This window comes from Dunckerocampus dactyliophorus, chromosome 5 (assembly GCF_027744805.1).
Source record: "Dunckerocampus dactyliophorus isolate RoL2022-P2 chromosome 5, RoL_Ddac_1.1, whole genome shotgun sequence".
Taxonomy (NCBI): domain Eukaryota; kingdom Metazoa; phylum Chordata; class Actinopteri; order Syngnathiformes; family Syngnathidae; genus Dunckerocampus; species Dunckerocampus dactyliophorus.
In genome coordinates, this window is record NC_072823.1 from 17282672 (window position 1) to 17309975 (window position 27304).

General features: G+C 39.7%; 1 protein-coding gene across 2 annotated transcripts in view; it reads right to left on the reverse strand.

Moving 5' to 3' along the window:
* sema3d (sema domain, immunoglobulin domain (Ig), short basic domain, secreted, (semaphorin) 3D) overlaps positions 1–9411 on the reverse strand; it is a 39681-nt gene extending 30270 nt beyond the window's left edge. The window contains exon 1 of one of the 2 annotated variants that reach the window (XM_054777060.1): positions 8477–8555. In XM_054777060.1, the coding sequence (XP_054633035.1) occupies positions 8477–8511 (35 nt within the window). In that variant the 5' untranslated portion in view covers positions 8512–8555. Of the gene's footprint in view, positions 1–8476; positions 8556–9158 lie in introns of those variants that run through there. The other variant, XM_054777062.1, reaches the window with a different exon arrangement.
* Between the last annotated feature and the right edge of the window lie 17893 nt (positions 9412–27304).

A 27304-nucleotide genomic window follows, 5' to 3' on the forward strand; every position in this document is an offset into this window, starting at 1 on the left:
ATTTATCATTACGTATTATTATTATATCATTTTTATTATTATTTTTTCATTAATTATCCTCGTTTAATATTACTCCTGCATCCAAACTCATACTTACATACATACACATATACTGTATATGTATACGCGTACATGCAGTACCTACAGTATATCATTGGTAATATTACCTTTTCCCCGACTTAAGAACAATTCGACTTAAGAACGGTCGTCTGGAACCGTGTGTTCGTTGGTTGGGGACTTAGTGTATATACATTTGACATGTTGGCCACTTTTCTGTTGACTTTATTTTTGCCAGTGCCTAATAGCATGCTTGGGAATATGATGTGCTCTTTTACACATTTGAGACTACTGTAAGAATGACACTTTTATATAATTGACATCTTTACTGTAATGTAAGATTAATGTCTACAGCAACAAGCAGTAACCATAGAATCCAATCGAATCGAATCCTATCGTTTGTACACCGCGCTGAATCGTAGCGAATCGTTCTGTTTTTAAAATATATAGTTTTTGAATCGTACCGTATCTAGATTTGAATCAAATCGTCTATCACAAAGAGATTTACACCCCCTAGTATAACAGTACAACAGGATTTGAATCAGATTGAATCAATTTATTGACCATAGGAATTTACATTTCTCCAATTTTTACACTTCCCTTTTTAACCATTAGTAATCATTTGCAGTAATGACAAAATATGTTCTTTGTCATCAGTCACAGGCCCTTCGACTCAACTATAATGTTGTCATTTGGCAAACTTATAGCAACAAATGTCTCCAAATAATACATGTATTAGTTCTCAATAATTATCTTGTAATTAGCTCTCTATTGACCCCTTTACCGGCCATCCTCCATAAGAGCATGTTTTCCACCTCAGCGAGGAAGTGATATATCCCCGTTACAGTGTGTGTCTATTGAATTTAATTACACACCTTGTGACTTTATCAAACCTCAGTTCCAGATCATTTCATTTCATCACAACCATCTAGCTACTAATTACCCAGACAATCAATGAGGTGCTTAATGAACCTCAAGAAGTGCCCACCCCTTTAGCCTGCCATCCCCCTACATCTCGAGTAACACATTTAGCCTTTCCATAACCGCATGAAGAAAGCCAACAGGAATTAACAGCTGCAATATAGCATTCATGTTCATACATCTCAAACTTTAGAACCGATCATGTCACTTCCGCTTGGCATCAATATGGACACAAGGAGGCGCACACTTAATTATGGGACAAGTAATTACAGGAGTTGTCATTCATTCAAGCACATGCACACAAAGAATATAGTGTCCAATGGCTTGTCAACCGCTAGATACAAGCGTTGGATCTTTATTGTCTTTGTCCTGCTTTGTCATCTGCTGTTTGAAATTGGATCCAGAATGAGTTGCGTAATACCCCCCATTTTCAACCAGTGATCCGGCCCTGTGTGGCTGTGACTATACAACACTGTGTGGATGTGTTTTTTTTTCAACCCACCAAGCCTTAGTTGTCTATCAGCACAGTTTTGAGTGCCGTAAAACACAGTTTACACGTGGACAAAAGGCTAAAATCCATGTTTTTATGAACTTACGCCATAAACTTCTCAGTTTAACTCGAACCAAAGTAGAAGTTTCAGTGAATATGGCCTCAGAACACAAGATTTGAAATCAGTCAGAGCGCTACAGTAAGACTGCATACACACTGGGAAAAAGTCAGACTCTATCAAGATATCGTTCACATGCAAGGGCATCCAAAGTAAGCATGTTGTGTAACCAATGCAATTGTTCCTCCCACCACCTTTCACAATAGACATAAGCAAGACAACTTGAAATGGTCAGGAAAACTGCAGTAATGCGGTACCGCAAATAATTATGTATGGTATATTAACGTGCTTCTACATAGTTGATTCCAATACGGTGTGCGTGCAGGCCAGTGTGGCAGAGGGAACGGCAGGGGACTGCGCTTCAGGACAAACTAAGTGGTTTCCCTTCTGTGGAAAGTCAATATTTTGGATTGCTCCACTGTCACAGCCCAGTTTCCAAGTTTGATCCGCTGCCACCCACAAATTGAAAACCGCACTGCCTAACAATCAAACCCAGATTACTGCTTGGAAAGCACATATGCAACCACCAACCATCATAATCAACCTAACATTTTGTCCTTACCTATTGTTTTAGACATTAGGCTAGTATTCCCTTAGTTTGAAAATTCTATGCAGTCCTTTCTCTCACTGTATTAAATTAAATAAAGTTTAGCAAAAAATATGAGCCTTTTTGGTGAAACATGCACCCCTCTAAAAGAAGGACTGCCAAATCAAGTAAAAGATGACAACAGGAGAGTGACAAGCAGTCTGGCAGGAAAGGATGCAGTATATCCAGCCAGCGAGTCAATAAAATAGATGAAGAGTGAGGGGAAGAGAACCACCCAGCTCTGTGCCATGTGGGTTAAATAAACATGAGTGCTTCCTGGCAGCTCCAGCATGGCGTCTCTGTTGTCTTTGGCAGCATGGCCGGCACACGGGCAGGGGAGGGCAAACAATCCTGACGATATTTGTGACAGATTTAGAACTGGACACCAGAGTGATGCCACCTTATATAATCTTTAATGTACTGATTTTCTGCTTTAACATCAACAAGGAACATTCCCTAGCCTAAAAGGTTGAGATCAGAATGTGACAATTAAGAGTAGCCCGACTTTTATAATAGACATTTCCCAAGTGCATGAGGAAACAGCAGATGGTGGAGAAGTGGGGGTGACCAAGGGCATTCTCACACACAGACCACCCCTAATGAGGCAGTTAGCGACACCCAGGTGCCCCATGGTGTACGCTATTATCAAATCCCGTCATCTCTCATGACAAGGTGCATTAGCCGAGCTATTTGTTGAGTGCCGGCCGCTGACCAGACGTTAACAACACGGGTAATTGTTTCTAGCTCTCAAGACATTCTTTGTTTTTCTTGGCAACGGTCAATCATCTTTTTTTTGCAGCAAGCTTGCATTGAAACAAGCATGCAACTCCTCTGTGATTCCATGTGAGTTCATGTCTCGCAGTGGAAACACACAGCAGCCACTGGGCTACACAATTGGTGCTTTCAATTTTAAACTATTGATTAGAAGCTCTACATTTTTTTTCTTGCCAATACCCCAATCTTAGAGGAAAGACAAGGCTGTGTTTAATTCTTGAGATGTAGTTTAGTTGCCAAACATTCATGACTACTAGGAATGAGAATAAGCTTATAACCAGGAGAGGCGCTGTTGATTCAGTCTGAAACAAAAGAAAGAACAAACAAAGAACGGTGTTTAGCCAAATCACCATGAAATTTGGTAAAAGACTGGATGAAAAACATAGTTGCCATCAAGCATAACATTTTGGCAAGAGCAGCAAATGGGGAGTCCTAATTTTTTCACATCTGCACATGATCTGGGATTAGATTTACTGCGATAATTTAGCCATTAATGTCGACGTCGTCTATCCAGCACCGTAAATTCTGGTGTATGATCCGCACCAGTGTTTAAGCTGCACCCACTAAATTTAGAGGAAAAATTAGATTTGTACATACAGTGTATATAAGCCTCACGTGTCCACGTCATAAAATGACATATTATGGCGCACGCGAGTCCGAGGACGAGGCAGCTCTTCGTTAGACAGGAGTCAATCATGAGCTATGAAAAAACTCACGGCCATCATGTCAACCCATTGGAAATTGCAGGAGGTCATTACTCAATATAACAGTCTGACTCACGGTGTCAACTTACAAACAACACTAAACTTATCCCACAGCAACTTAACACTCGAAAGGTATAACTAATAAATATATCAACATGTACCAATATCAGTTTAAAATGAAAAAAAAAATTCAAAGTTTTTCCATAATGCATTTTGTTTGAACAAAGCATTTAATTGGAGGACAAGCAGCGTAGAAAATGGATGGATGGGGCTGCAATGCTGCCTCTGTCCACCAGAGCGAGCCACAGGAACCCAGCGCCCAGAGGGAGGCTGACGTTTTTGTAGCACCCCAATGAATTTGTTGCACAGATGCAATGCATTATAGAAAAACTTTAAAAGAGTTTTTCCCCTTTTAAACTTGCATCGATGCATGATTGTTTATTTATTAGGTATACCATTTGAGTGTTAAGTTTCTGCGTGATGAGTTTAGTGTTCTTAGTAAGATGACACCATAAGCCAGACTGTTATATTGTTATACTGATATATATATAATGACACCCTGCAATTCCAGTGGTTTGACAAGCTTGTTGTGAGTGCACTGATAGCTCGTGATTGGCTCCTGCCAAAGAAAGAGCTACCGTTTCCTCACTTGTCTCCCAAACTGCAGGTGTCCAAGCGCTTTGAGTACCTTTGATGTGGAAAAGCACTATGCAAGTAAAAGACCATTTATACACGGGAATTTGTCCTGTTTTTAACATTAACACGGACATTACTTGCTACCAGAAAGATGGATCTGACGCGTTGCTTGCTAGTGAGCTGTACATCCCATATAAGCGCAAACAATTAGCATTAGCGGTTTACATGCTGGTTTTGCAAACAACATTTTCTACAGCTCAACAAAAGACAGGTCTGCCACATTGCACGTCTCAATGGCAATAGCTACTTCCTGACTACAGCAACACACCAGGGACAAACTGAACGTAAATGTATACTTGCAAATGAGACCCATATGAGCAATATTGCTGCAAATTTTGCACCAAAATAAAAACAAATGTTAAAAAAGTTACATACCTTTTCAAAAAGGAATAAGTTGATGGAGCTGAGAAGTGACCAAAGTTCACAGCTTTAAAACGTTTCGAATGTTACTGTGTTAACCTTGTAAAAACGCACATCCATCGGAATAATTCACAATCGTTTCTCTCAGTTTGGAGAATCACACAGACTGAGGAACCTTATTTAAATGTTACAAATTGAGTGAATAAACTTAACTTGGAAATTATTGTTTCAGATGTTATGTTCATTTTATTATTTAATTATTATTAAATATAAATAAATAATAAAAAAATATAACAACATTTTTGATCATTGGTGATTGTATGCACACTGCCGGTGCCAGAAACTCATACAGTGGTTTATTATAATGAAATAATTGAGAACCACTGACGACTTCTATTTATGACGTGATGCTGTACTGTTTTCATTTTTTTGGCAGCATATGTAACACCAATTGCTCAGATTTGTTTACTCAGGCTGAAATATCAACATAGATGACCACAGTCTAGTTGGTTAGTTGTTAACCGCAAACATAACTTTGTCTGATTAAATAACCTGTCTGCGTGCATATCTTTGTGATTACATGGCATTTGTGTGTTTCTTTCCCCCAAACATACAAAATAAGCCTTTAATTACAATATGTAAATGTTTGAAGTTGTTAGCTTGAAGAACGAATGAAAGTGTGGTAAATGTAGTGTAGCAAGTGTAGAAGATAAGGTAATCTGATACCTTTCCATAGTCTGGAACATTAAAGGAAGTCTAAATTTCCCACAGCTGTTTATCATCTAATAAAACCTATATATCATAATTCCACAGTATGTTTGACCATGAAATGAGGCTGTATCGCACACAGCCTATAATCAAAGATTTTGATTCATGAAGCCCGGTCTTTGTAGCACTGATTTGTATTCACTAAACACACTCATGACATCACTTTTTTTTTTTTTTTAAGTATAAAAGACCACACAGAACAATCTCTGTAGAAAATCAAAGAATGCAATGCCCCCATGAGAGGGCGTTCCAGTAGAGTTCCTTCTGGTTTGGAGGTGAAAATAATGTCTCTAGGCACAACCAATGAAGACGGATAGAATTCCAACCCCAAGCTCCAGTCTGTCTACATTTCATCCTTCTCTCTCTTACAAAACAATGAAGACTTCAGGCAACTGTTGGTGTGGAAACCAAACACACCAAAACCAGAGTGTGGCTTTTGTTAGCAATCATATAGCATAACATGTGGCGGCTTAATCCATAACTCTTTGTCCACGAGAGGCGGGCTTGATATGAAAGTGAGACAGAGCTCAACCAATATCTGCAGGGTTGAATGGAAGTATGGCAGGGAAGCAGGAGGAGAATCATTACCGGATCAAGAGCGGAGATGAAGGCGGGATGAAACAAACTGGAAACAAAGTTGCTTTCAAAACAAGTTAAAAAGAACAAGAACAAGTTAGAGATAAAAAATGCCAGCAGGGTTTGTCGACAAGGGACAACAAAACAAGTAACTCTACACTTGCTGAATAGGCCGTGACCCGACCATTCACACAGCGATGAATTTGTATCGCTGTGCATGTATGAGCATATGTGCGTAACCTAATCTTGCCCTAAGGTGGGCAGATGGGAGCAACGGGGCATGAAAGCAGTATGTGACAGCTCTAAGTGCTCTCACTTGTCTCCCGATAGCCTGAGGAAAGCACAGTGCACCCATGGAAGCTTTGCAACCGCACCTCTCAAGAGGACTACTGTCTTCTGATGATATGATACAAACTTCTATTGTCCTTTTCCCATTCTAATCGATATTTTTGCATGAGTTTTGGCTCTTTTGTCCACATGCACACTCAAAACAAGTTTTAGATTAATCAACTACAAAAATTATTGTCAGTTGCAGCCACTAAAAATGCTTTTTAATAGTAAATAATTCTAGTTTTACATGCAGAAACTAATGCAAAATCATTATAAATGACGAGTGGATGGTTATGGTTTAATTTATTTCGAACATGCATATAGTTTACATTGAATGCTTCATGTTACCATTCACCATTTCACAAGTCTGAAAAGGAGTAGGAAGAAGCAGAGTTGATTTAATCCTACCCCCTCTGCGTATCCCATCAATTGCTAATACATATGTTCACTTCCTGTAGTCAACATGCACTAATTCCCTATTTACATTATTATTCCATACAAGCAGTTACAATAATAATAATTATTATTAGTATTTTTTTTCCATCCATCCATTTTCTATGCCGCTTCTCCTAATTAGTGTCGCGGGGGCATGCTGGAGTCTATCCCAGCTGACTTTGGGCAACAGGCGGGGTACACCCTGAACTGGTCGCCAGCCAATCGCAGGGCACATATAGACAAAAAAACATGAACAAAAAAAAAGTTCTTCCTTTTTCCCCTGTTGATGTCCTGATCCACTTCCATGATAACAAATGTCAAAATGTTATTGAATGTAATCCTTCTCACTGTATGGTTCTTTCTTTGTGGGTTGTATCGTCCATTATCCTTGTTGTCATGGTAATATAATATTTGGTATGTATCCAGATCATTGATATCTTTGACAACAAGCACTTTTGCTTCTACTGGTCCTCCATTTACCTTAAGTAGCCTATATTTTACAGTTGGGGCTCCAACTGCTTTGTATCTTTCCCTGCTTTCTCAAGTCTCGTGCTTTCTTGGCGATGTCAGCGTTGCATTTTGTCAGATGATCATTGGAATAAAAATTGGATGGAATTTTTTATTGACGTTGAAGTTTCTTATGTGCGATATTGTACAAAAACTGAGTCAAAATGTTCGCAAAAATGTAATTATATGAAAACTGTGACGTGCGAAAACTGAGGTTTGACTGTTTTATGTGAAGTTAGCGTGCTTTCATACCTTTTGTTAACTTTATCTGGTCCGACACAGTTAATGTTTTTGTAAACTTGGTCTGTTGTCCCTCTCATTTAATTTATATATGATTTTTTAAAAAGCGTTCCAAGCAATATCTGACAAGCCAGAGTTTCTGAGGGTCATTTTACATTCGAGCCAAGGAGGTCACAATCGAGTAGCCAACAGGCTGCTGGCTGCTTGTTGCAGCCACCAGAAGTACTGTTGGTTCCGTCTCAAATAATGAACAGTTTGTAAAATTGTTAAAACAACACGTGTCAATGTGGGAAATAATTTTTTCAACATCTGAAATGCAGCAATTTAACAAAAACAATTGCTTGTTCGCTGATTTTTCCCATAGTTGATCAGGGAAATGTATAAAACTAGTATTAAGAATAGTGCTGCGCCTTAGAAAGGTGTATGCTGAACAATTCTTTCCACAGGAGCAGTCAAACCCAGACTGGCTGTCTGTCTGGAGGCAACTGGCACCTTTTCACTGTAGACTGTGCAAACTTCACAATTGCAGCACATGTGGCCTGGCTGCGTTTCTCTTGTCTGCATAACCAGTGCGCATGGTGGATACATAGAACCTGACGTGGGAAGTAAAGGCCTCAACATGTCACAAGAAATGTGCTGGAGGCCAGACACATATTGATGCTGCCATGCTGGATAATGATGGATCTGTGCAGACATGTGAAAAACCTGAAAGAACATTATTGCTTATCATAATAACCAGCTTCCCATTTCTCTAATAGAAAGTCTACATAGCATCTACAAAGCATGTTGTTACCTTTCAACACCTCCTCATTTAGACAACGCTGTCTTTATCCGGGGACGACCTCAGTGATGTAATTAGTGGAGTTGTCTTTCTGTAACCCTGGAGTTATCCTATCAAAACCGCTCAAACTCACCTAAAGAAATCCGCTTTGAAATCCAGTGTCTTCATTGCTCTCACGACCACCACTTCCCCCAACTCAAGTGTAAGCTCCTTGGAAAAAGCTTTGGGAGTGAACTAAAAGTGGAGAGCCGGTCCTTTTTAGACAAAACCCACACACATCTTTCACTCGCTCTCCTTTTGCGAGCTACTGCACAGTAAGCAATATAAATATTAAACACCTGCACGCAACTCGCAAAGTAAAATATTTGACATGCTGTTAATATAAGCAATATATCTTAGGGGGTGGGAAAAAATGTGTGTTAAAAGTGAAGTCAGACACTATGCAGCCCACGCTCATAAAAATAAAAAATCTAAACATGCTCACAGACTTCTCATGCAACCATCTCAATTTCTATAGACAACCTCAATGTGCATTGTGAAATATTCACCAAAAATGTCAGAAATAAGTGGACTGTCCAGCAATAACATGCATTAAAAATAATTCAATTTGACCCTTTAAAGAAGGGTTTCCCAAACTTTCTTGTGAATTAGTGAATTAAAAAAAAACATTTTACCCTATAAAAGCCTACCTGCGACTCATTATGAGGTTGAGTACTAATTCCCACTTACATGACTGCACCTTCTTATACATGCTGTATACACAGTATAATGTACTTTACAATTATGTCATCCCCCCACTTCAAGTGGCATCTTACCTGCTCGCTCTCACATGCCACACATGCCAGCACTGCACTTGAACACACCACCGCTCTCCTTGCTCCCCTCTTGGAAGAAAAAAAATACAACAGCAGCAGCAGTTGACACTCCTTCCCGACTCTAGCAAAACTGATCCGATGGTATGATATAGTGAATTCTTTCCCCTAAATGTGTCCACTCCCCTTGAATGCAGCGCTCTTGAACTCTCAGTGCACTCTGCATGTGTATGTGTTTGTGTGTGAGCTTGTGTCTGTGTATGTGAGAGTTGGACTGCAGGCTCGGCCCTAGAGGAGACAGACCGCTAAGTTCTAATTGGGCCCCGTGTTCAGTGGGAGGGGCCCTCAGCATCTGTGTAGCAATAGAGGGGTCAATAGATAAATACAGTAGATAAAAAGAGGGAGATACTATAGATACTGGAGAGAGATTAACATTTCCTAGTTGCAGAAAAACGCATACAGTTTTTTTTAGTTACAGCATTGAAAAAGACAGGTTACCTTACATTCGAAGGCCAGATATTTATACATGAAGATTAATGGGTGGAAGCAATAGACTTTTCCCCAAACTAGTCAGAGCTTTTCTTCCTCACTCAAAGACACACACACACACAGAAATTGGAGATTCTTCCAGTTATTTCCGTTATATTCCGGGTCTTTTTATATGCTTTGAGTATAACGACATCTACACACATGCAAAACGACCGGGTTGTGACGTCTGTTAACACACTTCTAACCTCACAATGCAACCTGAGAACTGTGAATTAACAGCAATAACTCAGGGCTTTCTAATATTTGGGTAAATACGTTCATCATCAATCTGTTCGAACCTCATCGTTTTAAGGGAATCTGACTAAATGAATCAAAGTATCCAAAGCACTGTGATCTTGCATCACAGATGACCGTTGGCGATTCAGGTTGAAGGAAGTTGTACAACTTTGGAGGTTCCGCTGTATTTGTGCTTCATGAAAAGCTCAATAATGTCAACCAAACAAATTCTGTATGGCATCATGCCAGTCTCCAAGCTTTGACTTTAAAGGCAATACTATGGATGGGATTTTTTGAGGCATGTTTTTCGAATGTCTCATTGAATTATCAAAGCCCCATTTGCGAATGAAACAGATGTGATAGTCCAATGTAATGCTGTAGAGGCTCAGTAAAACATCTACGTATCCTGCTTACTGTAATGTGTACACGAGAATCATGGCGGCGTTGTCAGGTATGCTGATGACCGAAGGAAACTATCCTTTTCCTTCCATTGGCAAAAGCCAATGCTGAAGGGTGGGACGACTTGGCCTCATGTCTAGCAGACAGGAGTGTGCGGCCTTTGTCCCTTGGCTCATTTCTAAGTAAACATTGATTTCTTTGGCTCTCTGGTATATGTACACACAGACACGGGTCAGTCCAAATCCACAATATCTTTTTTCCATTTGGCAGGAGTTGTGGACGTTTCAAGTACACACAGGGGTACCGTTAGCAGACAGCTGTACATTTGGACCCCAAAGAAGGGAAGTGAAAGATTTCCCACTCATTGGTTGAGATGCTTGTCAGTGCAGTTTGGTTCTGATCCTACACGGTTGTGCTACCTTAGAGGATGGGTTATAGGATAGTCCCCTCTCCCTGCTGGGAGAGTCTGCTGCGGTGTGGACTTCCCCTGGAATAACACGCTCACACACACACACACACACACACACTGTAAACCTGACCATCATGAACAGCATTGATGACATATTTTTATTTCAACTCATTCTCCAGAGTGTCATTACTATTTTGATCATGTGAAGACCACACCAATGAACACCCAAAGGACAGCAGTGGTAACATTATTGATCTTTCTGAGCCTTAATACTGGTAGTGAGGCCGTCATAAGAGAAACGTCTTAGTGTATCGTAAATGGTTGTATAAATTCAGAGATGCAATACAGAGCTACCGTATTTCCTCCAATTGTGGCTTCCACGCCCTGCCCCAATTAATCACTGTCCGAAAGTCTATTTATGTAACACTGATGTCTGTTATGAGTGGAACATTTGTGGCCTTTTGCTGTGATTTCTAGGTGTCCATGAACGCGCAGCAACGTGTCCCTGGGGAGGTACGTGATGCACCTGAATGCAACCTTCTTAGAAAGGAGCTAGCTGAGCACTGGTAGCAGTTTTGCTAGTTTGATCTTGCTTCCCATGAGGAGTCTGACGTGTCCATCCTTTATGTGCGTTGGGTGACTCAACAAGGTGAGTTTGATGATTATGTTGTGCATTAGCAGTGTGTGTTGGGAGCTAAATGTAAGCTAGTTTGTTGGATGTGTTGTGATTAAGAGTGCATTTCTGAGCCATGTGCTTGTAATTGTTTGCTAACTGGGGTCTCTGACAAGCATGTTTGCTCTCACTTGTTAGCACCACTGTATATGTGTACTGTGCATGCATTTATTTGTGTCATGTGCGTGCTATTGGGCTGCTTTACTTTGCATTGTTTGTAATTGCATGTGTTCCTATTCTTTATACCACACATACAACCCTTTGGACACACACACACACACACACACACACACACACCTATTTGGACAAAATCCACTCCTTTGGACAAACCCAAGCTTATCTGGACTAACACACACATTCCTAAAAGAGCCCATCCACCTACATAATAAAGATGATTAAATGATTCTCTGACCGGAATCTTTCCATGGTGTCCCAACTCCAAAAGAACCACTACCCCTTTCTCAACAATCACTGTGTACAGTTCAAACACCCCAGTTTTTGTATGATTCGATTTTCGATGAAAAATGTCACCAACATTTTTCCCCGGTTTACGTACTCTGTGTCACTGTCATCACACAATATCAAACTAGTCCAGTGGACCTGTACTGCATCATTTCACGGAATCGAGTGCCCAAATCTTGTGGCCAAAGTATTGGTGTCTCACTGTCCACTGTCTACGCGACTGGTAAATTACTTACTCTGCGGCCAAAGAAAGTTGCCAGCAAATTGATAAACAAGGTGAGAAATACTAATGAATTTAAAAAAAAAACTGTTTGCAAAGTACAATGCCCGCTGTGCTCCTGGCCAGCTTTGTCAACAAGCCTATAATAAAAGTGATAAGCGATTGCTTTTTTTTCCATTTCACTCGTTTAGGATTATTCCACATTGTTTTCTGCATGTAAAACTATAATTATTATCTATAAAATTTATTTCTTGTTGATATTTTTGAGTGTCTGGAACAAATGAATTGGTTTACATTATTTCCTATGGGAAAAATGTCTGGTTGTTGTATGTTTTGGTTTTCATTGGACCTTTTGAAATGAATTCACAACAAAAACCAGAGGTACTACTCAATATCATTTTAATTATCATTCCATTATGGCAAAAAAGATAAAAAGTATGTAATACTATTTCACATTATCATGGAGTTTGACCAAATAAAGGCCTCCCACCTACTCCTAAGAGATGCCTGGTAATCTCTGCAGTAACTAAACACCACTGGCCACTACATGAGGAAATATGGTTTAAAATGGTGCTTTTTCAAAGATAATTATCATCAGATACATATTACCATATTAACTCAAATATAAGACAAACCTGAATATATTCCAATTTTTCCTCATTATCCCTTATTTTCAATATTGGAAAAACATTGTTGATTTTTTTTTTAAAGCATGTTTTCAATATTAGGGAAATAACAACTAGTGGTAGTAAATTGATGATTCTGCTTCCTTGATCACCATTATCTTACATATAGCCCAACCAGTGAGACACTTTTTTTTTCCAGAAGGTTTCACAGCTGCATCTGTTTAGGTCACTGGTGTGTGCGTGAGTGACAGGAGCAAAAGTTAGACGACAACACCTGAAATACTGATGTTCAGTTGATTGGCATGAGCTAGTAAAGTGCACTTGATGGTTATCAGAGGACATCCCCCCCCCCATGGATAATGTGTTATGATTGCTACAAGGAGAACATAATTTACGCGGTAGGAGTACGGCTGTTATCTGCTTGGAAAAGAGCTGGGAGGCGGCCGCATAACTTCCCTGCTGGAGGGATTAACTTGTATTAAATTGTTAAGAACTTTCACTTATTATGAATGTGTTTGGACTGTGTAAGTGCCCCGCATATCACTTATTACTCATGTCTTCTCAAAGCAGCTAGCAGTTAATAAAACACAGAGGGTTAAATTATAGTCTCCTTTTGGCTGAGAGGCGTTGGGAAATGAAATGTGTGAAATGTGTGAATGTGTGAAAACACACAAATTCTTATGTTTTATTGGACGGTTCACTTTTTTTTTTTTTTAGCTTTGCCATACAAGCTCCCATGCAGGAGCGAGTCACTTGGGTATGGTCAGTTGCCGTTTATGTGAAAATACACTCTGAGAGTAATTTGTAACTGTAATCTGGAAGATCACCAGGCATGCTCTCCCACGGAGTAGCTACGCTGTTTTGGACACACACATGCAGGCTGATTAGAATCGAGGCATTTATCTTAAATGTATTTATGCCGTTCTGGAGCTGCTCCTGACTACTTATCAATGATTGGGTGTATAATATCCAGGAGAGGTGTCAGAAAGCACTGAAGGAGTGAACGCAATTGACTACTGTTTACCACATCATATTTTATTCACACAACCCTGTACAAGCGCACAAAGATGAAATACTTGGTTAAAGAATGTCCATGACTACAGTATCTCACAAGTGAGTACACCCCAGTCATTTCAGCAACCCTTTTATTACAGTATATCTTTTCAAAAGACAATACTATAACATAGTAATGAATTGTGGACATACGTTAGTCCATTTACAGCTTGTATAGGCAATGCAAGTTTATTTAGAGAGCGCCATTCGTACACAAGGTAATTCAAAGTGCTTTACAGAAAAGAAGGGTAAAATCATTGCATAAAATAATTTGATATAAACATAAAATCATTCTAAAATCATTAAATAAAATTCCATAAATCATATAATTCCATTAAACAAAAAAACAAAACAAACAAAATTATTAAAAATGAAGAGTACAGATAAAATAGTTTCAATTGTCATATGCACAGTTGAAGAGAAGTGTTTTCAGCTTAGATTTGAACATTGCCAATGTTGAGGATTGTCGCACATCTTCTGGAAGACTGTTCCAGATTTTGGCAGCATAAAACTGAAACGCAGCCTCACTGTGTTTAGTCCTGACTCTGGGCACCTGCAGGAACCCCGTCCCTGAGCTTTTCAGAGCACAAGATGGTTCATGTGGCTCTAACATGTCAGAGATGTACTTTGCCGCAAGACCATGAAAAGACTTGTATACAACCAGAGCTGTTTTAAAGTCTATTCTCTGAGCGTCAGGAATCCAGTGAAGAGACCAAAGTACTGGACTAATATGGCCGTATTTTCTGGTTTTAGTCAGGACTCGAGCAGCAGCAGATGTACTGCAGCTGTTTTACAGCTCGTTTAGAGAGCTCGTTGAGAAGGCTGTTGCAGTAGTCCAGCCTGCTGGAGACAAAGGCATGGATTAATCTATCTAAATCTGACTTAGTTTTTGCTTGATTTTGACAATGTTTGTTAGGTGGCAAAAAGCCGATGATGTTATTGATTTAATGTGGCTGTTAAAGTTAAAATCTGAGTCCATTATTACCCCTTGATTTCTCACATTTCTCAAGGTGGCTATAGTACTATAAATGTACTCTCCATTGAAAATGAGTCAACAGTTATTAATGTGTAAATAGCAGGCACCACAAGTGAGTACCAATATATTTCTTTCTTATCTACAGTCAAATGTGGTGTTGGGACTGTCATGGTCTGGGGCTGCATGTGTGCTGTCGGCACTGAGCATGAATTCCAACATGTACGGTGACATTCTGAAGCAGAACAGAATCCCGCCCTTGGAAACTGTACCTTTCAGAGTAAACTAACAACTTGAAATATCTATCAAAGCAAACAGGATTCATGTTGCAATAAGGATTCATGTTTGTTTTTTGTTTTTTTTGTTTTTTTCCAATCGTTGCACCAGCTAGGATACCTAGGTTTAAATCGCAGAGTAACTTGCCATATTTAGTGTTATTGCATTATTTTACCAACCACAATATCACAATGGAACAACAATAAAATATTTTATATTAGGGGTGTAATGATTGGTTTTAATTACGATTCAATTCGTATCACGATTTGTGGTTGCTGATACGATTCAAAGATATTGGTTAATTTACAACGATACAATCCGAAACGATTGAGTAACTTTAAATCGATACAGTAACTTTTTAGCCAAAACTTCCACCAGTGTGACTGTGAAATAAATACCTGGATACTGTACAGTACAGGTGAAGTTTCCGAGGTGCCCCTTGTTTTTTGGAAGAGAATCCGGTATAAATTATTAATAATGCTGACATACTTAAGAATAAATTATCAGTGAGTACAAACAATGAATTAAAAATGCAATACAAAATCAGGATGAACCGAGGGTGGTATAGCTTGCCATGATTAATTATTTACTTTAAATAGGGCAATCCAAACCTGCACTTTGCACCCAAAGGTGAGGGACATTATGCAAATCCTCAGCAAATGAATGCGGTATGGTGCCTTCAATTAGGTGTTGAAACTTTCTCACCTGTATGGGCTGAATGAACATATTAGAACTCATGCTTATATTACACTTCTTCAATCACCCAGTCACAGTCAGTCACATCTTTGCAGTACAAAGTGATGTCAACTATCCCACATTCTTAATGTCGTCACTCCAAATTTGTTCTGCCAACACTGTGTGTGCGTGTGTGTCAGGGATACACATTCCTGACTGACATGTTTCATGTGTGTGCATATGTGTGCATGGCTTAAATGGTTGTAACCGCACTGAAAAAGTAGCTATTGGAAGGCAGATTCTAGTCAAAGGTGATATTGTAACGTCTTTGTAAGTAATGTTGCGTCCTAACTGACACACCAAGAGTGTGACGCTCTATTTAAAAATGATTTGCCGATCTTAACACGCCAACAGCAGTGCTCAATTGTAAAAAATCGCCACACATCGCCCTGTCGCTGTCCACAACACCAACCGAAAACTTCCTTCCAATAACGGTCACTGCGAGCGAGCTGCATTCTCGCCCAGCGGAATTCTGAACAGCAACACATATAGGTTGTTTTTTCGCACATTCTGTATTGCTGCCGGTTTTGCTATGATAATTAGGACAATTTGTTGCAGATTTTATTTCATATTGGTGAATTAATTTTTTTAGTTATTTATATTATTGAAGTATTTAAATTACTATTCTGTTCAACTTGTATGTCACAAAATTCTGTAAAAATAAAAAGGCGTTGATTTTGAAAAAAAATGTACATGGTTGTAATATGTATACAATACCCAGGCCTAAGGATCGCTGTGTAAAAAATATAATTAATCCTTCTGCTTGTATCACGTGGTGCCCCGCCTCCCCGATGAGGATGAAGACACAACTAGAGAGTTGATGTGAGTGCTGGTTATATACATTAGCATATTATATGTATGTAATCTAGCTTTCATTCATATTACATGCCATTTGCAAATACTGAGCCCCACAGTCTAGTACAGTATATATACACCATGTCTACTTTTAATTGCTTCCATCCTTTTATATTCCCTGAAACTGTTACATTCTGTAATCATTAGCCCCAATAACAAGCAAACAAACAAGGGGCATTAGTCCATATGAGGCATAACATTCTGTGTGTTAGTGTTTACTGTTGTTGTACACACACTGACCTCAACAACATAACAAAATGATTGTATTTGCAATAGTAAACGGGAACAGTTGCAACTTCAGACATCACATGGCCACAGTCAAGCCACAGCCCAATTAAAACCACATAAACTCAAAGACCCATTAGAAAGAAAGGAAAAAAAAACATCCAACCGCAGAGGAAAAAGCGAGCGTGCGCTGAGAATCTCCACATTTGTGTTTATTTATGTTTTGGAATTGTTAGTGATAGGCAAGTGTCTGAGCATGTGATCATTTATTTATTTACAGGAGGAGCGTGCGCCGCTGCTATACACTCACCAGCGGATTCTCTACAGCAGGGGTCGCGGGCACCACGTTGGTGACCCCTGCCCCCCACGACCACATGAGGTGCCCGCAAGCCTGCTTTTCATTCAGGTTTTCAGTTAATAATGAAAGAACAGTAGAAAGAAATGCATTCTGAAATATAAAATGTGAGTTGTGGACACCAGCATTTTGTTCATGTTCTGGTAAAACAAGCATATTCGCTTTGTTTGGGCTTAAAATAAGCTCTGAAAATAAATGTTACAAAAATGAGTAGCTCTTGGCCATTTTCATTTTGTAAAAGTAGCTCTCACAAGGAAAAACGTTGGTGACCCCTGCTCTACAGCGTCCTGCTGATTTCTCGTACTGATACAGACTTTTTGAGACAATTGAGTAGAGTCACAACTTCATTAAAAATGTCTCCTTTGCAATTCTCCTTTTGCAAAAAAAAATATGTACCTATGTACCTATGTACCTATGTACCTTCTTAAAAATATATAATACATATATGTAAATTAGGGCTGTCAAAATTGACATGTTACTGCGGATTAATCCATTCTTATTAATCTGAATAAAAATGTTAACACAATGAACCCATCTGCAGTCCAGAATGACTCAAAATCCCTGAAACGTCTCCGGCAATGCATTTTTGGCAGTTTGGCCAAGTATTTACCATTGCGCTTGCACAAATCGACAGCTAAACAGCACGTTGGCCCTCTCAACGAGAACCTGACGGAACAGTTGACCAACGTAAAGTATTATGCAAATTCTGCAGAAAGGAGGAGTTTTTAAGCGCTTCTATCTTAAAATACCACATTAACGCAAAGCATACGGTCAGCATTAGGTCAGTCACTGTTCGCCACTTTCGCCAGCGCGCTTTCTTGAGTGTCTTTGCCCATGCAAAATCTAATAAATTGGGATCAATCTGAATATGCTGTTTAATTCTTCACCACTGCAAAATTGACATTTAATTAAGGGCAGATTTTTTTGTGCATTTATACATTGGACAGGTGTACCAGTGATGTGTTCTATTAATTTTTGAACCTACCATTGCTAACTTCGACTATTTGTTGTGAGCTACTTCTGCAATTACAGTAATCCCTCGGTTAATTGGTCCCAGACCCTGATGGGTTTTAAGTGAATTTCCGCGAAGTGGGAATCTGTATTTATAAATGGAATATTTTTGTAGTTAGAGCATAGAAAACCTGTTTACAATCTTCTGAATACAGTTTTTAACATTATTAGAGCTGTCTCGACATGAACTAACACCTCTATAGTCACCTTTACACTCATATTGCCCAATATAGCTATAAGAGTGACGCTGGGGCTCAGAGTTGAGTTTCAGCTTCTCAAGAGTACTGCATATCTTCAACGTCTTTGAATGCATCTTTTGAATGCCTTATATTTGTATTTTACTTCATTTAGCCATTTATGTGCTTCAAAATGCTTAATTTAGGCAAAAAAATAATCGAACATAACATGCTTAACATAACATGTTTAAATATGCATTATTTTTTTTACTAATAAGAGGCCGTATTGAACCACGAAACAATATGATTTATTACCGTAATTATTTTTGAAAAACCACGATTGAGTGAAGCCACCAAATTCGAACCGTGAAGTAGCGTGGTACGACTGTGCAACATTTTTCATTAGGTCTTCCCTCAAATTATTGCAAATTCAAAGAAAAAATACAAAATAAAGCCCCATTCTTCAAAATGTGTCAATTTTTCCTGTAAAAATCATCCTCTATAGGCAAGGAAAAACTCAAACAGAACTGAATAAACCCCCCATCAACAAACACCTCCTACGATAGATGTGATTGCCTAAAAAATTATAAGTTGGTACTAATGCAGCGGTGAAATTTTACAGAGAGGTAATCCCACACTTTCTCCCAGTGAATATGATGGTCCATTTTCTGTAATCTCCTCAGTGCAGGAGCGAGGAGGAAAGAAGCAATGTTGAGCGAGGAGGGAGTGCCTGCCTCAGGAAATGGAAGTCGGTTATCTTGTAATAACTTATAAAAAATGAATGTTATTCTAAGGAAAATCCGCACCCAAAAAAACAGGCATGATACAACTCCAAAGTAGCAAAACTTTTATTTTACGGCCCAAACACTCCACTGTCACCCTCGCTTGTCAGAGAAAGGTACTTTCCTTCTGTTAGAGTCCAGGCAAACTCAGTTCATTTCTTTTGGCACGGTGTCCAGACTAAATAGTTGAGCTGATGTCTGTCTGTGGTGTTGATGGACCCTCACATTCCTCTCTGCTGAAATAAACATGATGTGGATCTCATCTTGATAAGACAGTAGCGCTTCTAAGGAGGGGACCAAGAAGCTTGATAGAAGGATAAAGTGTTAATTGGATCTGTAGACTGCAGGAGGACGACATACAACCACTTTGGATAAAACACACTTAACAACCTCCTTCCACATGTAGTTTGAGCTTATATTTGTGTGTGTGTGTGTGTGTGCGCGCGTGCGTGTGTGTGTGTGTGTATGCGCGAGATGCAGGGCAGCTGTGTCATTTAATCGTGGAGACCTCTCCTCCCTCCACCGGCTGTTCTCACTGCGTAAAGTAAATATTAAAACCCTACAGTAACTTCACACTGCTGATCTTTTCCATTATTGAATCTTTTTAAACAGAGTTTATCACACGTGATATGACAAACAAAGCCTGGTAATCTATCTCAGCATGACAGTTTATCTTGGCTGTGGCCTGCATAAGGTCTGACTGTATCATTGCTGAAGTCAACGAGAGGAAGAGGAGAATGTGCACTAAGCTGTAAAGCTGGGCAGTGAGTCCAAAAAAACATCTACTGTATTGCTAAAATATTAGCCCACCCGATGGGGTGGGACAAGATTTATTGCGAAATAACATAATCATGTTTAAATCTGGGATTTAAATCAGATGCAAGATGGTAAATTGTATGTTGGAAATGGACCAAGGGACCTTGGTTTGATGTTTTTGGAAATGTGTTGTGCTGCAGGATGACACTCAGTATCATAAATAACTGCTATAGCTTATTTCCTCATACATTTGCTGGAAGCATGTATGAAGTTAACTACAGAATACAAATCATTTCATGATTATGATAATAATAATAATAATAATAATAACAATAGTAATGTTTTTTTTCTAGGTTTTCCAATACACTCACCAATAATTTGTTTTTTTTGTGAGAAATGTATTCAAATTAATATTTTGCAAAAATGAATACATATTGTAAGGTCAAGCATTTATTGGAGAGGAGGCCTTGTTTGTTTGTACATATGTATTTACATATTACTATTAGACCTTTGCAAATACATTATGATAAATTAAAACAATATAATACATATTAGTACAACATATATTCTATATCGTGTTTTGCCTTGTCATGTTTTCTGCAGAATGTTCCTGCTTTCTATTCAATAACTTAGTGTCCTGGTCTTTTTTGTCAACAGACGAATGTGGTCAGCAGACATTTTTCAGAGGTTTTTTGCAAGCCGTAATTCTTTTCAGATCAGTGTTGAAATGTTCCACCCTTTCATCCGTCAGCAATTTCTCTTTAAACTACACTGTAAAATTGAGCTTTACAGATGCCATGTCTGCTCTGCAGGCAGTAGTGTGTTGTGGTAAAGATGCAATCATAGTCAAGGTACTTACAGCCTACTAATGGAACCATGTGTGGTGTTTTCCCTGAGGGGAAACAAGGAGGGGTTTATACAATATGTGGTGATTCATGAACTGAGGTGCTGTTTGATATACGCTATACTACGTAATGTAGCACATCTTGACTCCAAATGTCATCTGCTATTTGCATTTGGTAGGAGGTTCATTTTGCAAGTTAGTCTCCACAAAGCACTATGAGATTTGGCTGCATTCACCATATCCATCGACGTTTTTATCATCTTTCAGGGATTACCTTTGTCACTTGGCAGTATCGCAACATCAGACGGTATCTTCTACTTTACCAGTCACAATGTTTAACTTTCTGAGTCCAAACCTTCTCCTATAGTTTTTAGAGCATACTTTCACACTTTTGATTGTCAGCATGGTTGACTATAGTCATCAGTTATTGTGTTTTTTTTGCCTGTTGTTCTATATCGATTTATAGCTATATCAATTTCTATTTAATTGTAGTGAATTTTAAGAGACAAAATGACAAAAAAAACCACAAAGATGAATGAGGCCATGTCAAAGCAAGAACACATGAGATTTGAAAGGATGGCTGACCCAACATGCTTGAGATACCTGAGGGTCAAAGATCATATTGTGATAAGTTTCTGTCTGTCTTTCTTTCTTTACCAAATTTGAAACAATTTTTCTTGGTGCTAATTGAGGGTGTCACGAGATACGTAATGTGGAAGTGCAAGCAGGATTGGAACTGCACATTAAGTGCTCTGAGCACACTATACTCCTTGCAGTCCAACCTACCTTGGTGTTCCCAGCGTCGGGAACAAATTGGCTCGAAGAGCCGGCTCTTTGAAATGAACGACGAGCCGGTTTACGTCGTTGATAGCTAATTCGAAGCCGATTATTTTTTTTCCCTCATCTTTTTCTCTGTTAAAGGCGAATGTCATTGGTGAAGATGTGTGGTGGCGTCTCTGTGTCCACACTGAGCAGGGGGAGGGGTGGCGTTAAACACACACTGTGGTGCTCTTAGAGCCGATTCGTTCGTGAGAAATCTGCATGAAGACATTTGACCTATTTTGACTTAATTTGTCTATTGAGATGGGTCTTTGTTTTTATAATGTTATATTATAATATATACAGTATATTTTTAGCTGATCATTGAGGTTTAAATAAATCAATTTAAATAATAAACATTTGATACCATGTATTTTTTTCTTTAGTAATTAATTTTACACAACAGACCTAATTTGGTAATAAATTCATTTAAGACAACAACAAAAAATATGAAAAGCCACTTGGGAGCCGAAAGAATCGGCTCTTTTTAGGGATCTGAGCCAAAATAACCGGCTCTCTAAAAAGAGTACATATTGTAGTCTATATGTATTCTTTACACTGTATTCTTTACTTGCGTATCTTGCTTGCTGCTGTAACAAGTGAATTTCCCCGCTGTGGGATAAATAAAGTACAAATACAATACAAATACAAATACAATATACTAAGAAAAATTACAAAAATATTGCACAATTTAACTTCAATTAAAAAAAACAAACAAGTCATATGTTGGATATTATGTATTTTAATGCAATTTTTGACTAGCTGTCTACGACCCACCCCGAATGGATCCGCCATCCACTGTTGGGTCCTGATCCACCAGTTTGACAATAACTGGGTTAGCTCGAGAACAGTAGAGGGTGACAATGGGACAATGATGGGACCGAGAAGACCGAGAAGGTTTCAGAGGTCATTTTAGAGCTCTTCCAAATTCAAATCCTTCCAAATAGAGGATGAGAGTGTGGCTCACTGAGGTCAGCTCACGTTCTCAAACCTTGAGAGACCTCTCTTTGGAGGATGGAGTCAGGATTTGACATGTTTGAATATATTGTGGTTGGTTTGGTTTCCTGTGTGGTGAGAGCAAAAACAAAGACTGGAGAGCAACTTAATCAGATGGAATATACAACATTTTAAAAGGCATTTGCCCACTAAATTGATAGTTTGGTCTTTTTGTTACATTAAATCCCTGTTGCATTTTCTTAATCAGGGCTGCCAAAAATTGAAGAATGTGCATTCCACTTTAATACTGAACTTTTTTGTCTAGTAAACATGCTAAAAACCAATCAAAATGTACTGTATACATAAAGCTGTTAAATATACAGTACAGGCCAAACGTTTGGACACACCTTTTTCTTTCTTGGGGTAGTATTGTGTGTGTCCAAACTTTTGGCCTGTACTGTACTTGAGGGGAAAACGTTCAGTTTAATTTTAACTTTAGAATAAAATAATAATAAAAAAAGAAAAAAATCAATAATCAATAAAAATCAATACATCAATACAAAATAATTAATAAAAATAGTCAATAAAACAATCTAACTGCGTGCCGCACCTGCCCTCTGTGCCTCAGTTTAGACACCCTTGCTCTAAATCAGGGGTCACCAACGTGGTGCCCGCGGGCACCAGGTCGCCCCCCACGACCACATGAGGTGCCCTCAAGCCTGCTTTCCATTCAGCTTTTCAGTTAATAATATGAGAACACTAAAAAGAAATGCATTCTGAAAATCAAAATGTGAGTTGTGGATACCAGCATGTTCTTAATGTTCTGGTAAAACAAGCATATTCGCTTTGTTTGGGTTGAAATAAGCTAGAAAAATAATTGTTACAAAAATGAGTAGCTCTTGGCCATTTTCATTTTGTAAAAGTAGCTCTCAGGTGACCCCTGATCTAAATGAATCCTGTGTTGGCTTCAGTTTGAAACTGCAGTCACTGAAGCATGAAGAGCACGAAAGGACGACGGGAGAAGGTGAAGCGCGAGTAGAATGAGACGCTTGCAGAGTGAACTTTTTAAAAACAATCATCGCCGCATACAAGACCCTCATTCCTAACATGCCGGCTGATAAGAGTCATGGCGCTCTGTTTGCTCACTGACAGAGCATTGCCTGTTATTGCTAATCTTCTTTACTGCACCACTAACTCCCTTATAGAGCAAGTCATTACTGGCCTTGCGTGTTTCTTCACCTTCTCATTATTAAAGCTGAGGCCATTTACATGAATTTCATTAAGTCTCACGATACCGTGCATGAGAGGGTGACTCTTATTCCTCAATATTCAGGTGTGGTTTAAATCAACCAGCTGCCTTTCGGTTTCATGCAGCATTTCTGGTTGGTTCTGTTAGGCTCTATGAATCAAAACATTTCTGTACTTGAAATAATTGGAAACAATTAGGTGTGGTTAAATGTGTATGTGGAACTTTTGCAGCATTTAAAGTAAAGTGATGGTATTGTCATAATTGTCATAAAGAGTGAAACCCAAGACTTGACAGAGCAATTCTAACTAATTGGAAACACCTGACACCAATAAAGAGTTTTAATAAAGTTGAGCTGGTAATAAAGTGCCTTTGTTGGGGACCAGAATGGAAGCAGGTCGAAGCATACAACACCTTGACAAAGTTGGGTCATCATAGTGAATATTTTTGTATTTTTCCCACGTGTTGGTGCATGGCTATTATGTATCAAGAGCTATCTGCTGTCTAAATGGTCCAGACCAAGCCATAAAAACACCTTCCCCTCTGTGTTTCTAACGAGCGCCATGTCAGACTGTGGAAACGTGCACAGAGGAAATGAGGAGTGATTGGTACAATGAGTCACTGTGGAGTGGAAGTGGCACTGGGACAAGCCAGGGATACAATGTATGCTGGTAGTGGTAGCGGTGTCTGTCAAGTGTAGTACTTATTGACCTCCAGGGATTGCATGGCATGGAGGAAGGAAGCGCTTTGCTCATTGACACTTCTTGGTGTTTTGTTGACTATGCATGTGGAGGAGTGTTTCCTATTACTTCCCTTCCCTTTTCTACACTGGCTTATAACACCTAATTGTAACGTGTAATGTTATCCCATGTGGCTGATAAACACATGAGCACAGATGGATATGGATAGTACAGTGTTGCCTTAGGTCATATGATTCCAAATTAACAAAATGTAACCCAACTTTTCATTGTGCACCAGACTTCCAATGCAAAACACAGTAGTAACCACAATGCAATTATGATGTAAAAGAAACATTTTATCATGCTTTACTAGTAAACTGTTTAGCATGTCCCTCCACTGCATACAGCAGCACTTTCTATTTAAACTACACTGTACCCTAGGTTGTGAGTTTTCTCCATAGGGTGGCTGGGGTCTCCCTTAGAGATAAGGTGAGAAGCACTGTCATCCGGGAGAGACTCAGAGTAGAACCGCTACTCCTCCGCATTGAGAGGAGCCAGATGAGGTGGCTTGGGCATCTGGTCAGGATGCCTCCTGGACGCCTTCCTTGGGAGGTGTTCAGGGCAAGTCCGACCGGTAGAAGGCCTCGGGGAAGACCCAGGACACGTTGGAGAGACTATGTTTCCCAACTGGCCTGGGAACGCCTCGGGATCCGCCGGGAGGAGCTGGACGAAGTGGCCGGGGAAAGGAAAATCTGGGCCTCCCTGCTTAGGCTGCTGCCCCCGCGACCCGATCTCGGTAGCGGTAGAAGATGGATGGATGGATGTACGTACCCTAGGTTCCAAAACTGGGGTCCAATTACCCTCAGGGGTATGCAAATTGTAAATGGGGGTACAGGAATAAAAATTTAAAACAGCATGACTACATTAGCGCCTTAACGCTCAGAGATATGCAGTGCACTTGAATGCCTCAGCATGTGAACAGCACAGCGCAGGAAGTATAGTGCAGGAGAAAGGAGGCTGGCACCATTAGACGGCTTAAATGCTCTCTCTGAAAACAGGATAAATTAATGAGACACAGCCAACTTCACGTCTGTCTGTCTTGCTGAGCAGAAAGACTTGGGGGACATCGTGGGGGGTAAGTCGCTGTTATTGGACTATAATGCTGATGGGGATGTCATACTTTGTCATACTTTGTGTAAACTTTATGTAAAAAAAAAAAAATCCGAACAACCCTTTAAGTGTTTTTCTGCGCATTTGGGGTTACGCACGTTTCCCTTATTGGCATTCTCCCATCCCCACTCCTGATACGTCCAGTGCACATAAAGCAGACCCACGCGTGCACATTCTGAAGGAAGGCGAGCTAATGTGATTCATTGACAAGAGGTGGACTTTCCCAGGATGTCTTTTTTGGGGGGGATGTCTGAAAATCAAACATGGAGTTTTCCTAGCACTTGTGAATGTCATTGAAATCTGTGAAAAACATAAAGCACACTTTAATTTGAACAGGCCTTATCCATTGAAGGAGAATGTAACATTTAATTGGTATGTGCATTTCACCAAAAATAATATTGAGCTACATTGTACTCTGCTACATAGCCTGAACTTATGTGTAATGTTAATAATTCTGTTTACAACTGTTGCTGTGAACACGTCAGAAGGGGCTGTGGTTGCGTGTGCGAGGGGCAGAGTGACAGTTTGGCAGTTGACAGTTTGCTACGCTTTTCTCATATTCTGCCTGCTACATTCTTTGCGGCTTGATTGTGGCCGACAGCAACCTATTTTGTCCAATAAAGCATTGTTGATTGATCACCTTGATCACTTCCTTGTCCTTTTCAGAGCGTCAGCTTCGCTGTTCTCTTGTACAAACATAGGGCGGACAGTTTGTTGAACATCGGGAAGGCAGGCTCTACAGATGCACACGCACTAAACATCAGCTTTACAGATGTCATGTCTACTACTGTATGTCGGCACTGTGTTTTGTGGTAAAGACATCTACCATGACTAGGGATGTCCGATAATATCGGCCTCTATCGCATAAAAATGTGATATCGGTAGACATCGGTATCAGATTTTTTTCGCCCGATACTGAAAACCAATATTCAAAAAATGTTGTATAGATAAACATTTTAATGTTCACATGGCCAGGATGACACCACAGTTTGTTCACATACAATACAAGCCCACTGTTAATTCTGGATCCCAAGATGCGGAGGACAAAGGTTGATACAGAACAGGCTTTTAATAGTCTCTGTTGCACGTGTGAACAAAAAACAACGGAGCCAGTAGAAAACAAAAAGGGCACCGCGACAAAATGGAAAACACTGTGGAGTAGCTATACCAGGCTTGACGGAGCTACAGGACGTGTAGCAAGACTGCTAGGAAAACAACCTTGGGAGCAGCAGCAGGAAGCGTGGCTTGGCGTTGTCATCATGAGGAATAGCAGAGTGCCATCAACAGCAACAGGTGAGTTTAAATAGGTATGATAATTGACAAGCAGCTGCAGCACATCCCGCAGCTCCGCCCAAGACAGGTGTGGCCAGGGTCTAGGTACAAGACAGAGAAAAATAAGTAAAAAGACACCACAAACTGAGTAACCGTACGAAAGTAACGAAACCATACCACCAGTGTCACAGCGAGGTGTGACACCCACGTCCTTTGCGCTTTCCACACGCTCTTGTGTTCCTGTCCGCTCTGATGTACTGAAGTCAGCTAGCTCCTCACCTTAGCCTCTGGGACGCTAGCTCTTTGCCATTCAGTGAAACACAAATTTGAAGGTCTTGACATTCTTGCCAGCTTGTGGATCTTGCTCGGTAGTGAATTCACGTTTTCCATGATAATAGAAGGTACCGAAGGCTTGAACCAGGTTAACGCGA